Source organism: Lipophrys pholis (genome assembly GCF_963383615.2).
Source record: "Lipophrys pholis genome assembly, chromosome: 18".
In the NCBI taxonomy this organism is placed as follows: domain Eukaryota; kingdom Metazoa; phylum Chordata; class Actinopteri; order Blenniiformes; family Blenniidae; genus Lipophrys; species Lipophrys pholis.
This window is the reverse complement of record NC_137646.1, coordinates 22507702-22524399: the sequence shown is the minus strand read 5'-3', so window position 1 is coordinate 22524399 and position 16698 is coordinate 22507702. Positions and strand designations below refer to the sequence as shown.

The 16698-nt window shown below is 42.4% G+C and overlaps 1 protein-coding gene across 3 annotated transcripts in view; it reads left to right on the top strand.

Annotated features, from left to right (window-relative positions):
• Window positions 1-16698, top strand: part of LOC308124048 (diacylglycerol kinase delta) — a 69178-nt gene that overhangs the window by 38752 nt on the left and 13728 nt on the right. For 2 of the 3 annotated variants that reach the window (XM_080486830.1, XM_080486832.1), the window contains 10 exons: window positions 9071-9181; window positions 9800-9880; window positions 9993-10097; window positions 10820-10952; window positions 11306-11412; window positions 11599-11724; window positions 13082-13184; window positions 13552-13711; window positions 14838-14946; window positions 15622-15761. In XM_080486830.1, the coding sequence (XP_080342956.1) occupies window positions 9071-9181; window positions 9800-9880; window positions 9993-10097; window positions 10820-10952; window positions 11306-11412; window positions 11599-11724; window positions 13082-13184; window positions 13552-13711; window positions 14838-14946; window positions 15622-15761 (1175 nt within the window). Of the gene's footprint in view, window positions 1-915; window positions 1300-9070; window positions 9182-9799; window positions 9881-9992; window positions 10098-10819; window positions 10953-11305; window positions 11413-11598; window positions 11725-13081; window positions 13185-13551; window positions 13712-14837; window positions 14947-15621; window positions 15762-16698 lie in introns of those variants that run through there. The other variant, XM_080486831.1, reaches the window with a different exon arrangement.

Here is a 16698-nt window from a genome sequence, read left to right as displayed (position 1 = left end):
AATGTGTCCTCTATTGGTCCGAGTTGAACAAATCTTGCACTGTAATATTTATTTCACTTTAAGTGCAAATAAGTACGTTATAATACCACGTAATATTATTCTTTTTCCAATAAACCCAGAGCATGAGCCAGCTATTGTTTCTTTAAAAAAAAAGAAAAAATCTGATCTCTGGTGCAGAATTGTTTTCAGTTTAGACTGAATCAATATTTTTTTCCACCGGACAAATTCTTGACAGTTATGGGGGACATGCAAATGTAAAAACCAACAAGGATATTTAGATAATGAAGTAAACGTCTAAAGATAAGCAGTGTCAGTGGTGTTATGTTAATCATAGACCTAGACATAATAGATACACATTATGAATAAATAATGAATGAATGAATGATTATAGACCGAGTTGATGGATGAATTTCCTTTAAGTCTGCAGGAAGTTATTGTAAGTAAATGCTGTGTGTGTGTGTGTGTGTGTGTGTGTGTGTGTGTGTGTGTGTGTGTGTGTGTGTGTGTGTGTGTGTATGTGTGTGTGTGTGTGTGTGTGTGTGTGTGTCTGAACAAGCCCACTTCCTCCAGGCTATAAATAGAACTAGTAGAACCTGACTGACTGAATGAGTCTCACACACACACACACACACACACACACACACACACACACACACACACACACACACACACACACACACACACACACACACACACACACACACACACACACACCACTCCTCTTGTGTTTGTGTGTTTGTGCGTGCGTGTGTCATCCAAGGTAAAGCGAGAGCTTTTTGTAAATGCCTGTGTGTGCCTGTGTCTGCGCGCACGACAAGACAAACACACACTTGAAGGAGTCTCCAGTTGCACACCTGAGGGGGGCGTGGCTTCCCGAAGGGGCGTGGCTACCCGAGAGGGAGGAAGTAGGAGTGCATTGTTTGAGGAGCTGCCGGCATGAGAGTAGGATCGAGCAGCTGAGATTCACCTGGGCAAAAGAATAAAAGAATAAAAGAAAGCATCAAACTAACTTTGTTGAAGTTGTCATACAAGAAGCGATGGCCGGTAAACAATCCAGATAGCAACCAGAAGAGCAAAGACGCTGTAGCGACTCCACCTGGTTGACAGTCGGACTGGTTGTGTGGCGACTGTCTCAACCTGCGGGCCGTCATGCTGGGGCTGTGCCGGCCCAGCGGCTGCTGTATCGCGCCGCTGCTGTTTGGAGTTGCCGGCGAGGACGACGACGGCCAGCTCAGCCACGAGGACCACCTGGAGTACAGCCACGATGAGAAGCCCCAGGAGGGCCGGCTGGTGGAGGAGGTCAGTGTCAGTGTCAGTGACAGGGAGAGGTTAAACCCCACACCAAAAGGAAACTAATTCCTTTCTGCTTTTGGCACATTTATTTGGGTGGTTGATTGTAATTAGAACTGTAGGTATTTATAGACTATAGCAAGTAATGAGCAGATGTCTCACCTGTGTGTGTGTGTGTTTGTGTGTGTAGTTTATAATTTGAACTCAATTCATCCTGATCCTCATTGTCTTCAACCAACTAACTTGCCTTTGATTATTTTTGCCATTATTGAAAGACTGAAAACCTTTTTCTGTATCGCCGTTCTCACATAAACCTCCGGTTTGAAACACGTCAGCCAACTTAAAGCTCAATTGGTTAAATAACATATTAACTAACCACATTCCTCTGTGTTTTACAACTACATGAAAATTGAAGGATGTTTTTTTTGGAAAACCTGAAAAAGTTCTATATATAAAAAAAAAAGTATAATTTCAATATCATGCCATTCTAAATGATGCGAAATACAGTGACATGATGAAATACTATGTTTTATATTAAAGGATGTTGCAACTAGAAATGCAGGAAATGACTCGACTTGTTTAAAAGTAAATTTTTTTATTCCTTTGCAGACCAGATTTGACCCTCTAGTGGACCTGAGTTGGTCCGTGGGACACATGTTTGACACATTTACCTAAATAGATACTTTATTGTATAAAATAGAGGTTTTTAAGTAGATGTGAGGTCAGATTTGTACTAACAAAGTTCCGTTATAGATGAAAATGTTTATGTTTTGTGTTCTTACCATGAGAAAGAAAGCTGCCATATAACATGAAAACGACAATAGGTGACTCTAGTTCTCAGCATAAACTTTTAAATAAACTTTTTGCAGACCACAAACATAAAGCGTACTGAAGTAACGACAATAATACATATTAAAAGAATCTAATGAAAAAATATCTTGGTTACAAGTCCAATTTGTATTGAAAAAGTAATATATGTACTTTATTCCTCTTACTGCAGTAGAAACATTCTCTATTCTACTTAAACAAAAGTTTTGGGCTCGCTTAAAGTCAGTTGACCTGAAAAAGTTTTGTCTGTCGGTCACTAGTTTGTTCATTTCTTGCTGCTGTATAAATGTTGATGTCATTTTGGTTAATAGTTCATTTTTTCCCCCTCTTTTTAACGATTTACATATTAAGAAATGCCATAATTCACCAAAAATCCATAAACTATACATTTTTCAATACATGCATCATTCTAACGAGCAAAAAAAAAAAAGACTTTAAAGTCAATTTTGGACTAAAAATTTTTGGTCTTTTATTTGTTTTCTTTGCTGTCGGCTAAAGTATGAAGTTGAGCTGGTTTTAAAGTACAAATATGTCACTCCTTTTGTAAATATTTAAGTTAAAAAATAAGCAAAATGGGTCATGTTTTTGTATTGTAGCCATTAAAAAAAGGTATTAACTGCCATACAAACATTTTGCAGAGCTCAGTTCAAAGAGGATGAAATGAAATCTTCGTTAATATATTCTTCTTCTGGCTACAGCTTCCTCTGAACGTTATTCAAACAGATTTACGGAAGTGACGATGTAATGTATTCAACTGACTATTGTTTTATATATTTGTGAAAGAAAATGATAAAATTTGTGTTCATTTGGGATATTTTAATACTAACTTGTGAAGTTGTGCAAATAAACACATTATGTTGTATTTATATGGAATAAAACCATATTTAAAAGAATTCTACTTTAAAATGTTATATATTTATTTAAGGTGGTTAAATCTACGCTGGACCTCTGCTCGACAGAAAAGGACTTTTGTGAAAAGTGTTTATAGTTATTGTTCATATTTTTACATATTGCGCCTTTGTTGTCATGGCAACAGCACATTCACGATGGCTGTTTTTCCCCCAGAATTTGGTCGAAAAAAGAAAAATATACCCAAAAGTGTTTTCTTATTCATCCTAAATCATCACATTACATGACTTTTTTTGAATCTGTAATGCTAAATTTGAAAATAAAAGGTATATTTTGAGAATACACGTTTTGCTTTTCAGCATTTAGCTTTAATTTTTGATATTTTAGTATTATGTGACCTAAAAATTTTGACTTCATTATCGAAGATTTTCTTTTTTTTTTTTTTAATTTTTTTAAATTCCTTCTTGAATCTAAATCACAACATTTAAGTAAACTTAATTTCCTTCCCTTGATGTGAATCTATGGCTGCTTGTGTTTCGTAGCGCTGTGTAATATCAGCATGCGGCAAAACTGCGACAAATTATGTTAATGTAATAAATCTGAAAAAAAAAATGTCTTGCTTCAAACAGTTCACGTTAAATTTTGTATTCGCTTTAATAGTTTGTGGCTCTTTATAGCTGTGCAGAATTTACATACAGTGCTTCACAGCATTCAGATGCTTGTAGGGAAGTGTTGATGCTACCAGGCCATTGTCCATCAGAACAAATCACAGTGCGCTGGTATGAATTTCTCTTTTTCTTTTGTTGAAACGGCGTGGAGTGGTTGACCGAGGAACTATCGGGTCAACGTTGTGTGCCAACTCGCCGAGCGGAGGCCTACAGGCGTTTGCGTGCGGAGGCTATTCAAATGTCTTTTAAAAAGACAAGAACAATGGCAGCACTGAAGCGGGTCGGATTTGTATGTGGGAGCGCTGCAGCGCTCGCGGTGAAATCCTTTCTGTGCTGCTGCGTGTCTTCAGATAAATGCAACGATATTATATAGACTGTCTATGCTTTGGTCCCTTTAATAACCGTACGACTCGTGACTTAATCCTATGGACTTCTTTACGTTTTGCCTTTTTTTTATTGCAGCTTATCTTCACGTAACTTGGTGAATCGATTGTAATTCAGCTTAATGTAAACTGTTATAACTTAATGTCACGTATCCAGTGTTTTTTTAACTTGGATAACTTAACATGACGTACTTTCGCTTGGGTTTTCCTTTATCTTTGTTTAACGTAACCAATCTTGGCCTAGTTTATTTTGGCTTACTTGTTCGGCTAAACAAAGCTTATTTTAGCGCCACATAATTTGCCCTCTTAACTAAACTGGACACATTTGATGTGGTCTGACTGCATCGTGTTTGAAAAAGCATGTCTGCCAACATGGTGTATTTGTATGAGAGCTCGAATCTTTGCATGTTGATTGTTTTGATGTGATTGCTGCCGCTCTAATGATAACGCGGATAGAGAGGGTGTGGAGACGGCGAGTACATACCGACCTTTGAGTACTGTATACGTTGTGCTCGTGTACTCATGTGTACACGTGTGCTGTTTACTCTGCTGATATGCTCCTGTGCACATCCGCTTTAATAAACCCTCAAACATGTATATACAAACTGGCCTGGAGGCCTTACACAGTGTGCACAACATGCAGAGTGATGTCCTCTATTGTTATTATTATAGCCTAGATTTGAGCAACCGATGAAGGAGAAGCCGGACACTTTATTCAGTCTTCGTCTCGGGGGGGGGGGGGGGCCTACTTCTCTAACAATCTGTTATTTCATGGAGGAATCTCCCGGAGGAGGCGTTTTAAGGAAGGTCACACATGTTGAATAAAAGATGTGGTCAGTGACGACTTGGACTGTTCAGGAATCCAGATTTCTTTTTATATAAGATACGTCATTTCTACACGAGTGTGAACTTCATTTGCGTAGTTAGAATGGTTACCAAATATACAAAAAGTTGTAAAATAAATTAGTGTTGAACTGAAGAGAACACATTTTGAAGGTTTGGTCTTGAGTTAATGTTGACCACGTATTGTTTTGGTCATGGGAAGCTCTGGTCTTGGTCTAGCCTCGGTCTTGGACCTTTAAAGTCTTGGTCTAGTCTTGGTCTTGGGATGCTCTGGTCTTGGTCTTGCCTCAGTTTAGGCTCCTTAAAGTCTCGACCTAGTCTTGGTCTTGGACCTTTATTGACTTAGTCTTGGTCTTGGGACGCTCTGGTCTTGGTCTTGCCTCGGTCTTGGACCTTTAAAGTCTCGACCTAGTCTTGGTCTTGGACCTTTATTGACCTAGTCTTGGTCTTGGGACACTCTGGTCTTCGCTCCACTTGACTTACTAAAGCTTTGGCAGACGTTGAGTTTGTATAGCTGTGACGCTAAATGCGAACTTCCACCGTAATCTCTAAACCCCCGCGCCGTCCTTCAGCCATGTCAGCCGGTGCATTAAATTGCGTCATGATTGACGGCTCTGCTCGGCGTCGCCACGGTAACAACAGATCGGTTTGATTGGTGAACCGTTGCGACACCTCTCCGGCTCTGAAGACCTTTACACCTTCTTGTCCGTGTGTTTGTCCTGCTCCTCCCCTCGTCAGGGGGACTTCAGTTTCCGCCTCCTTTGTCTCAACTCCTTGGGATCTTTCTGCTTGTCTCGCCGTCCTCGCCGCCTTGTTTGTTTTCTCCTCCTCGTTTCCGCTGCCTTCCGTCCTCCCGTCTCCTCTCGCTAATGATCCGTACCACGAGCCGATCCATCACCCCACCCCCCCCCCCCCCCCCCCCCACCCCACCCCCTTCTTCTTCTCCTCTAACACGATGACAATAAGTGATTTTCCTCCCATCCCCCTGAGGGTTTAGAAACACATTTATCGTGAGGGGAATTGGAGCTCCAAGGCTGGATATCTCCCCATCGCACCCGTGTTCACGTTTTAGGAGGGAAATGAGTTTGCGATGAAGTGATGAATTAAATTTACGGCTGGTTTGACGACGCGTCTGCATTGTTTTCCTCCCCCCGTGTACAGATGGACGAGGCCATTACCGCGGAGAGAAGCACACCAGACCGAGATGAATGGAGAGCGACGATTAGATTCTCAGCAATAATTAGGACGTTAAACTTTATTTGCGCAATTAAACGCAACCAAAGGTGGAAAGACGGAAGTCGAGCGAAGAATGAAGATTGCAGAACGCACAAAATGTGTGAAAACTAACACGAGCTGCACCAAGAACCACAAATAATTGACAGTTTTTTGCACTTATTGCGCATGAAAATGACAGTTTAACAACGTGACAGTCTGTGCTATGGATTCAAAGCATTGTTGGTGCATTGAAAAATGGTAACATCTGCTCTAACTTTAACTTTTAATTTAATTTTAATTCAGTCAAGTCGTGTTGAACTCTCATGAACAATTGTGTGTCGGAGAGAGTTGCACTAAAAGCATCAGGCAGTTCCCCGTATCTCCTTTTGATTCTAGAACGCATCTTCTTACAAAGTTCTAATTTTGACGTCTCTTAAGAATCGGTTACAGCTTGGGCACCGCTGACATAACCGACCATCGTTGCGAGCAGGAATTTCAGCAGTCAAATAAATCGTCTTTGCCCCGACACGCCAACACTTCGTGACTCCAGCTCGCAGCCATTTTCCACTGTCGTCATCCGCTTGGTTCTTGTCATGCAGCTCGTGATCATCCAGTCTGAGCCTCGTTTCTTCCTCCGGGGCGCATTATTTTTGGCTTGTTCCCCCCACACACACACACACACACACACACACACACACACACACACACACACACACACACACACACACACACACACACACACACACACACACACACACACACACACACCTGAAGCCGCTGCCAAGGCACTGCTCTCGGGCTGTGACGTGTTGTAGTTTACGCTGGAAAACAAGACACGAATACCGCCATCGTGGAGAAAGTCTTTTGTCATCGCCCCGTCCGTTGTTCGGTCTCGTTTATTTGGAATGAAAAAAAAAAACTGTGATGATAAGTGACTCAGACTAATGACATGATTACTCAGAATAAATAGGATTTTAATTTGATAAAAGAGTGCGGAAATACTGGAATACCGCCAGAGACGCCATCAAGAGACATCTGTTTACATAAAGAGAAAGTTTACGGTTGAGAACAGGTTGCCGCAGCAACGCGAGCACGAATACTGACGAGGGGGCTCGCTCAACTTCAGAGGACGTGATTCATTATTCCTCACTCCAGCTCAGGCGATTCCTGAAAGCTCGATTAGTCGGCTTCAGGAACGTCTCGTCATTTTCAGGAAAGTGACTGAAGTATTTCATAATTCTTACTTATACTTTTCACGATTGTGAAATGGCTGTGTCGCTGTAATATTTGGAAATTTCTGATAGAGGTGTGTTTTGAACATTTTACAAGTAAAAAAGAAAACAAAAAACATGAATTACAGATACCTTTAAGAATATTTTTAGTTCAAATTGGAATAATTTCATACGTATATTGAAACAATTTAAGTGTAATCAATACTTAAAGGATATTTTTTCGATGTCATTCATCTGATGTTATGTCAACAAAATTTGAATTTAAGGTGTATTTTCATAAAATTTTAAGTATATTTTGGATTTGAATACTTTTTTGGGTGTACATTTGGATAATTTTAGTATATTTCTTTTTTTTTAATAATATAAAAAGTATATATTAATAATTCAGTTTTTACTTTAAACTGTAATATATGAAAGTATTTTGAATATAGATAATATATAAATGCATCAAGAAATTGTTTCGAATATAGTTTATAATTATATTTTGATAGGTTTTCAGGATATATTCTGATGTTTTTTAGATTTTTTGAAATGTTTTTGTGTGTATCTTGGTCATATTCATACAATATTTCAAGAGCTTCACGAGTATATTGGACGCATTTAAGTTTTCATCCCATCACATTTCTCATGTGAAAAAAAAAAATCCCGTTATAGAAAACGTTGGTGTGTACTGCGGACATATTCCGGCACGTTGTTATCTCCACGAGAAAGTCCCAGGGTTGTCCTGGAGGCTGAATTAATGACGGTTGCCACGGCGACCGGAGCAGGAATGCCGCCGCATTACCTGGTACACGTGCAGCCGTACGGAGCCGTCGGTAACGTGACGAGACTTCCAAGATCGGATCCGGGCGTCCGTGATGGGAAACGGGAGATCTCCATGGCGGCGACTCCTCCCTCGGGGGACGGGCAGAAAAAGTGGAGGGCTGCAGGACGGTAGAAGCCACCAGAGCAGGGGGTGGGCGTTTTCAGCAAAGTAAATCCAAAAATGAAAGAAGTCATTTTCATGTTACACACTCACGTATTGACAAAAACATGCAAAGCAAGAATCACGTCATATATATATATATATATATACACACACACACTTGCATTCAAAAGAAATCTCTGGGGGACGTTTGTTGGAAACACAGATCCTCACACAAGCAAAAAGCAAGAAACAGATCGTCATAAACCCACTTGCTGCGGGTTTGTTTGGGGCGGGGACCTCGGACCACGAACGTCCAGTTTCACAATCTACAGGAAAATGCCGGAATTTTAATTTAAGTGTGAAACGTCACTGTATGAAGAATGATAAAGGAGAGACGCTCGGTGTCCCAGCATTCTAAACCTCAAGCAGCTTCACTAGAAGACAGTCCAGATTGGCCTGGACTGGCATAGAAAACCCTAAATCCTTAGCTCTATAAATCAAAAGAAGCATTTTAAGATCTTTTTAAATAGCAGATGTAGGCACAATTTTCTAAAACACAATAGAAAATCCTACCTTTCCCTTCGTACAACCTTAAATTAGTGACAGAAATGTGTTTTTTTCTAGTTTGTTCTTTTTTTTTTTAAGAAACTTTTCCGCTCATCCAACTTTCCTTCCGTCTCTTTAGTGTGTTTTTACACAGACGAGCCACACAGTCACTCCATCGTCTCCATCCACCGTGGTCCTACTCTCCGTCTGCTTATGTGTGAAGTCCAAGAAGAAGATTCGTCACTTATTCTGAGGATCTGGATACACTAACGTCTGTTTCTCTCTCTCTCTCTCTCTCTCTCTGTATAGAAAAGTGTGAAGGAGGGAATCCTGTTAAAGCAGACCAGCTCCTTCCAGAGGTGGAAGAGGAGGTATTTCAAGCTCAGAGGAAGGACCCTCTACTATGCCAAAGACTGCAAGGTAAGTAGATGTGTAGAAACGGTCGAAAAAAGACTTTGAATGGCGAAAACTGCGTAAAAAGCGCAGATGAAAAATACACACAGTAGGTGCAAAAAGCTGTATTTCAATTATATTATGACCATTACCCTGAAATTACTTCATGATCTGCTAAAATCAGTGAAAATTACAGGTTACTTCAATTACTTAATACTAGTCCTTACATAGAATGTAATTTTACTTTAATTTCAATAATATTTACATCATGTATATAATTCCTTGCTGCTTGTAAAATCACTGCTCATCTATAACATTTATCTGCATTTTACTTGCTGAAGTGCTTATTTGTTAACAAACAGAAAACAGTATATGTGTTTCTTATAAAGGTGCTTCAAAAGTTTATATTTTATGCAGATAAATTTAATAAATATTGTTGATGACCCAATAAAGCATAGATTAACAATTGAAAAGTGCTTTTACGTAAGTACTTTTTAGCAATATTACTTATTATCCCGTACACATTTCAGTGCTTTCTGAAGTGGAACGGACTGAAATCCACAAGTTATGCCTCTAAATTCTGATCATGTTTAACAGAATAAGACACAAAAATATGATGAAATTGCGGCCGCGTTTCTTTTTCAGTCCCTGATTTTCGATGAAGTGGATCTGTCGGATGCCAGCGTGGCCGAGACCAGCACCAAGAACATCAACAACAGCTTCACGGTGAGCAGGAAAAAAAATAAATAAATAAAATAAAATAAAAAGTCTCAACCTGAAAAATGAAACCGTTTCACAGGTTGAAATGTTGAAATCTGCATCTTCCCCTCGCCCGCAGGTGATCACTCCCTTTCGTAAACTCATGCTTTGCGCCGAGAGCAGGAAGGAAATGGAGGACTGGATCACCGCTCTCAAATCCGTCCAGAAATGGGAAACCTACGAGGTGAGAGACTCTAATCTCTCCATCGGCGTCTTCTTTTTTTTAAATTATTGAATGTTTCTTCCTCGTGTCTTGGCTGACATCAGGACGACCGGAGCCAAGCCGACGCTCGTCAGAGAGCGATGGCGTCGTGTCGAGTGTAATTCACTTTGACAACAAGATTAGCACCTCAAGTCTTCGTTCATCTCTTTCTCTCTTTAAATGATCTTTTTTTTTTTCTTTTTGGTGGAAATACTTCCCTTTTTCATTCTCTTCAGTCTCTTACGTCTCTGATTTCAGCTCCCCGCCAACGGATTGATGCCTTCCATAAAGCCGGGGCTTCTCCTGCGATAGATTATAAAGGGGGTTGGGGGGGGGGGGTCGTCTCTGGTTCAGGGGGTCTCTCACCTTCTGCAATAGCACGTTTGATTCGTCCTCGTCTTTTTCTGACTTGTGCTACTTCAAGCGACGGTGAAGGTTCAGACCTGTGTTTGAGTGAATTCTCCACCTTTAGGATGAGATTATTTCACCTGCTTCTTAACCTTAAAGTCGCGTTTAGATAAAGATCTCCCACAGTCTGCATCAAACGGTATTATTTGTTCAAAATCGATTTCCCATTCGGGTTGAATATCCGCTAATTCTTGCAAAGAGAGTTTCTATCCGATTGACGAATGAATCTTTCCGTCCATGAAGGCCTCCGATCTTGCCGAGCTTCGTTCACCCCCAGTTTATTTCTCCTCCTCCAGGCCAGTCAGTTCAACATGGAGCATTTCTCGGGGATGCACAACTGGTACGCCTGCTCGCACGCCAGGCCGACCTTCTGCAACGTCTGCAGGGAGGCGCTGCCGGGCGTCACCTCCCACGGTCTGTCCTGCGAAGGTACGTGGGCACGTTTACCTATTACCTCCAAGGTTTGGCAGTTTAAGAGATGCTTCTGGATGTTAGTCTTAATTAAATGCATGAAATACCTTGTTAAGTCGAGTAAAAGATCAAGGTCATTGTCAAACAGCTGCGTTATACACCCACCAGTACATTTTGCTGTTTTTTCTACAGAGGAGAGGAAGGCGCTCACACACACACACACACACACACACACACACACACACACACACACACACACACACACACACACACACACACACACACACACACACAGAGTGTACACTTCGAGACGTTGGATCGTTATTATAAAGTGTCAGATTGTCTATATTTGTTCCGTCTCGTTTGTGCAGTTTGTAAATTCAAGGCTCACAAGCGATGTGCCGTCCGCTCCACCAACAACTGCAAGTGGACCACGCTGGCCTCCATCGGGAACGACATCATCGAGGATGAGGACGGGGTAATTCTTCTCCCATTACGCCAAACGGGTTTTGCTTAAACTTATTCTGAGGATTCTGGGGAACCAAAAAAAAAAAACCAACAAACATAAGTTGCACTGGTGTATATAAGACACATTTGCTGGTTTAGATGTTCAATTCTTTACAGTCTGTCTCTGATTTGTGTGGTTTTCCCGTATTTCCTCCAGGTGTCCATGCCCCACCAGTGGCTGGAGGGAAACCTGCCCGTCAGTGCCAAATGTGTGGTGTGCGATAAGAACTGCGGCAGCGTGCGGCGGCTGCAGGACTGGCGCTGCCTCTGGTGCAAGGCCATCGTAAGTCAGCTCGGCGTCGACTTTTTTTGTAACTCCACCGGCCTTGCAAGAGGCCTCGATCCGGGCTACTGAGAGATCGGTGATGTGAGCGACCTTATTTCAAGCGGGGTTTGGTGAAAATATGCATCTTAAAAGCTGCAGAATAATGGAGTTGCGTCTATTTACTGGTACGACCTAACTACAATCAAACAGGGACTTATTGTGGCTCCTCAACTAACATGAGTTTGACGGTCCTGTCAAAAAATAACTCTCAGGGTAAATCACCTTGTATAATCCAGGTAGTCATAAAGATAAAAGCCAATCGAGTTTTATAATGATTTCTTGCCGGAGCCACAGTTTTATCTCGAAGGTGAAAACACAGAGCGGCTCTTTGAAATCAACCACTGTAGTTTAGTGAGTAAAAAAATAAAACATTTAGCACATAAACTGTGAGTTTAAGTCGCACTGCAGAGCTTTATTCATAAAGGTGAAGTTCTCATGCTGCTTATCTGCCCTTGGAAAATGTTGATTTATGCCTTTTGCAGAAATCAAGTTTTGCCCCTCAAATAAACTCCCCTCCAGGACTCGAGGCTTTGAAATGTTGAATGGAGCCATCAGGGTAATGGGATGGCACTTGAGCTGGCAGCTCGGATCCTCCAGGGGACGGGGGAGAGGACAGGAGGTTAAAGTCTGAGATAAAACTGGGCTAACGAATTGCTGTCAGGTGAAAGTGTTTTTCGGGTGCAAAGAAATTAGTCCAGGTTAGATCATCGATCCCGTGTGCGTCACCAACAGGAATTTCATGCATTTCAATAAAATGTACATTTGCGCTCAATGCAGCAGATGAAAAACTGAGCTTAAAGGGAGAGAAACAAGTGAATAACCATTGCTGAGAGTACAGATATTAAGCAGATATTAAACAGACTGCATTGATCACATTAAATGTGATGTAATAAAGTAATTATTACCCTTTAATTGTTTTATTCATTTTTATTGCTTAGATTCAACATCATAGTGACAAAGATGTGACTCGACTCTTTCCCATGATTCCGTTTAGTGAAGGGTGCATTGTTTTTTTTGTTTTTTTTTGGAGTGCTTCGGGGCAAAAGGACACGCACATAATGTAAAGTCAGAATCCTCCGTATGCATGCGCACACAAAGAAACTCGCAGGCTCGCACACAAATGAATCACAGTGGCATTTGTAAAGGTTGCAGAACTGGCATTTACTGTGTTTCAGAGGGATGTAATGACCTTTCTGCTTCCACTGAAATATAGAATTACGATGGCAACCACTCAGTCCGTGTGTATGTGTATGTGTGTGTGTGTGTGTGTGTGTGTGTGTGTGTGTGTGTGTGTGTGTGTGTGTGTGTGTTGCAGGTACACAGCAGCTGTAAAGAACAAATGGGGAAGGTGTGTCCCTTGGGTCAATGTCGGGTGTCGATCATTCCTCCCACTGCACTTAACAGCATCGACTCGGACGGTGAGACACCCCTGGCGCGCTCGCATCCAAACGCCTGCAAACACACACACACAAAAAAAAAAATCGCCGGCTCTTTTCTTTGTGCCGCTGCGTTAGCGGCCGGGTCAAAGTGCAGGAATGTCACCTTTCAACTCCAGCGGTGTAAATCCTTTCGGTGCACTGGGTGTGAAATTGCCCCCGACCTTTAGCTTTCTCCAACACTGACACCAGCAGTTTGAACGCGACTAAATAGTCGCGCAAAAACATCAACCTTTGCACGTATGGGACTGTTTCCTTGCGTATTGTCGCCGCGAATTAGCGTCTCGCGTCCAGCATCCATCCAGTTTTCGCAAACCTGAAATTGCCACTGAGAATGTTTTGCTCTCAGGCTTCTGGAAGGCCGCCTCGGCGTCGTGCTCCAGCCCCCTCCTGGTCCTGGTCAACTCTAAAAGCGGGGACAACCAGGGGGTCAAGTTCCTGCGCAAGTTCAAGCAGCTTCTGAACCCGGCTCAGGTCTTTGACCTGATGAACGGAGGACCGGAGCTCGGGTACCCTTCATGTTTTAATCTGCATAACGCTTCAAGTTTGGAAAATTCATATACAAGACTCTTTATTCAGTTTGTTTGTCAGTTAGTGGGAGGAAGATGCTCTATGATCTGGATGTTAGTAGGAGGAAGATGCTCTATAATCTAGATGTTGGAGGAATGAAGTTGTCTGGATGTTAGTGGGGGGAAGATGCTCTGTAATATAGATGTTAGTTGGATGATGATGCTCTATAATCTATATGTTGGTAGGAGGAGGATGCTCTATAATCTGGGTGTTAGTAGGAGGAAAATGCTCTATAATCTGGATGTTGGTGGGAGGAAGATGCTCCATAATCTGGATGTTAGTAGGAGGAAGATGCTCTGTTATCTGCATGTTTGTTGGGGGAAGATGCTCTATAATCTGGATGTTAGTTGGAGGAAGATATTCTATATTCTGGATGTTAGTGGGAGGAAGATGCTGTATAATCTGGATGTTTTCTGAAATTACATGAGTTCATGGGAGGGAGATGCTCTATAATCCCAATCTATAAATAGAAAAGCAAAATGGGCACTGTTAGCATTGGCATTACGTTTGGGATTATCTCCAGGGTGGAGCCGGTCTGTTTCTATTTTACTAAAACTCCTGTTTACTCAAGTCGGAGCACCAAAATAATCCTGAACTAATTTAGCAACATTAATCCTGTATCCACAATAGCAGATTAAAAACAACATTATCTGCCGTTTCAAAGAACTGCCTGTTGTCAGTTTCAGATTTTAGAGCATCTTCCTCCCGATAACTCCTGCTGAACCCACTTTATCTACAATAATACACCCGGGGAAGACGATAAATCAGCACAAGGGTATTTTCATCCCTATCTGGTTACTTTTTACTGTAAAGTTGCAACTTTAATCAGTTCCAAACTCTATGAAACTTCCGTGTGACTCAGTGAGAAGTTTTAAATGCCGATAAAACGACTGGAAAAGTAGAAGCTCTTCATAATAACAGCTTTGCTGGTGGGCGTCTGAGTCCATCACGACTGGTTTTAATGTGGAGCCGCTTCTCTTTGACACATGCCTCTTAACATTTTCCACTCTGCCTTTCACCCTCTTTTTCTCTGTACTCCACCCCCCGCCCCCACCCCTCCGCCAGCCTGCGCCTCTTCCAGAAGTTTGTGACGTTTCGTATTCTGGTGTGCGGAGGAGATGGCAGCGTGGGCTGGGTGCTCTCGATGCTGGATAAACTGAACCTCCATAAACAGGTAAAGAGGAGGAGGATGATATAATGGTGAAGTGTGGAGGAAAATGGACCGCGGAGGTGTACCTGTTGTGCTAAACTCACAAAGACCCGGCCTCCCCTCCCTCCCCTGTAAAACGGCGGGTAATTAATCCTCTCCGTATTTTAAGTCGTATTCAGACGTGGACGAAGGTAGAAACCGATGCCGCTGCTCACCTGACCTGATTAGACGACGATGTCCGTAGAAGTGAATGTCACGCTCACCGGACACGGATGTTTATTCCAAATTAACGCTCAGTTTACACGAGTAGGCGCCGTCGCAAATCGGCTTCGAGTCACCTCAATTGAAGTCACGTGGAACTAATCGGATAATTAAAAGGTCAGCTTTAACATATCAACTGATGCGCTGTCCTTTCAGTCCAACATGGGAGGGAGTTGAACCGGTGTTGGTCTCCTACAATCGTTTGGGATTGGATTACATATATGCTACTTTACTCCTGTCTTATTTAGAAGACAGAATTTGTCTCATTATGTGGTTGTTGTGAGCATAGAGGGACATTTTTACCTTATTATATAAATATACCTTTTAAATTCTCATATGTATTCAGATATTCGCCCTGTGATCCAATTTGCTGACCACTTGGACAAAAGAGGTGATTTTACCAAAGGTTTTTTATCTCTTTACGTCGCGTCTTGGCAGTGTCAGCTCGGCGTGCTGCCTCTGGGCACCGGGAACGATCTGGCTCGGGTTCTGGGCTGGGGAGGCCTCTGCGACGACGACGCCCAGCTGCTGCAGATCCTGGAGAAGCTGGAGAGAGCCACCACCAAAATGCTGGACCGGTGAGACTTCCAGGGGGTTTCTACTCTTAACCAGACTGAAATCCTAATTCAGCACAAACTGAATGAGTTGGAGCGCAATTAACTCATCACGGTCGCTTTTATTTCCCAAAACTTTCAGCCTGCGAGCATTTAGTTTTATGGACCAACTTAGAAATCAGTGCAGAGTTTCATGACATATTGAAATATCCTCCTTCCACAACACCAGTGGGGGAGTTATTTATTTATTTTTGGCTGCTTTTGACTTTTTGTCAATATTAAAACATGCAAATAAGCCAGAGCTGGATTTTAAAATTCAAGCGAGGCTTCGTCCCCCCCCCCCCCCCCCCCCCCCCCCCCCCGACCCCCCCACCTCCCCTCCTCCCCCCGCCGTCTGCCTTCATCTCATCCGTCGGCATTTGGCTTTCTTATCATCTCCTGCGCTTACGTCGGAGGGCGCGCCGTTTTGTTTTATGTCAAACAAACCCCGGAGGGGGAGACGGCAGGCTGCAGAGATACCAAACGCTCCCAAAGCCACTTGTGACGGAGCTCTTTAAACACTCCTTCAGGGGCTGTAAATCCGGTAAAAGTCTGGTCGGTCGTGACGCTGAGGGGACGTGCTGTGCCTACCCGACTCCGTACGAACACGCTCGTCATCCACTTCTTATCCTTGGCATTCGTCATCGTTTTTCGAGGCGCAGCGGGTTTGTTTTACGAGGATTGCTTCACTCAGGCGGATGATTTTGTTCAAGATGTACATTAAAACAGTAATAAAAGCTATTAATGTGGGTAAAAAGGTGACTTCTTTAGGAGGCTTTATTCAACCGGCAGTGTGTGTGTTGAAGAGCAATGAGTGACGTTGAAGTGGTTTCAAAGGTGTACGTCGTTAAGAGGGAGAGTCTGCAGCTTATCTTGACCTGAAACGAGACACTTTCTTAGTGGTGCACTATGAAATGCGACT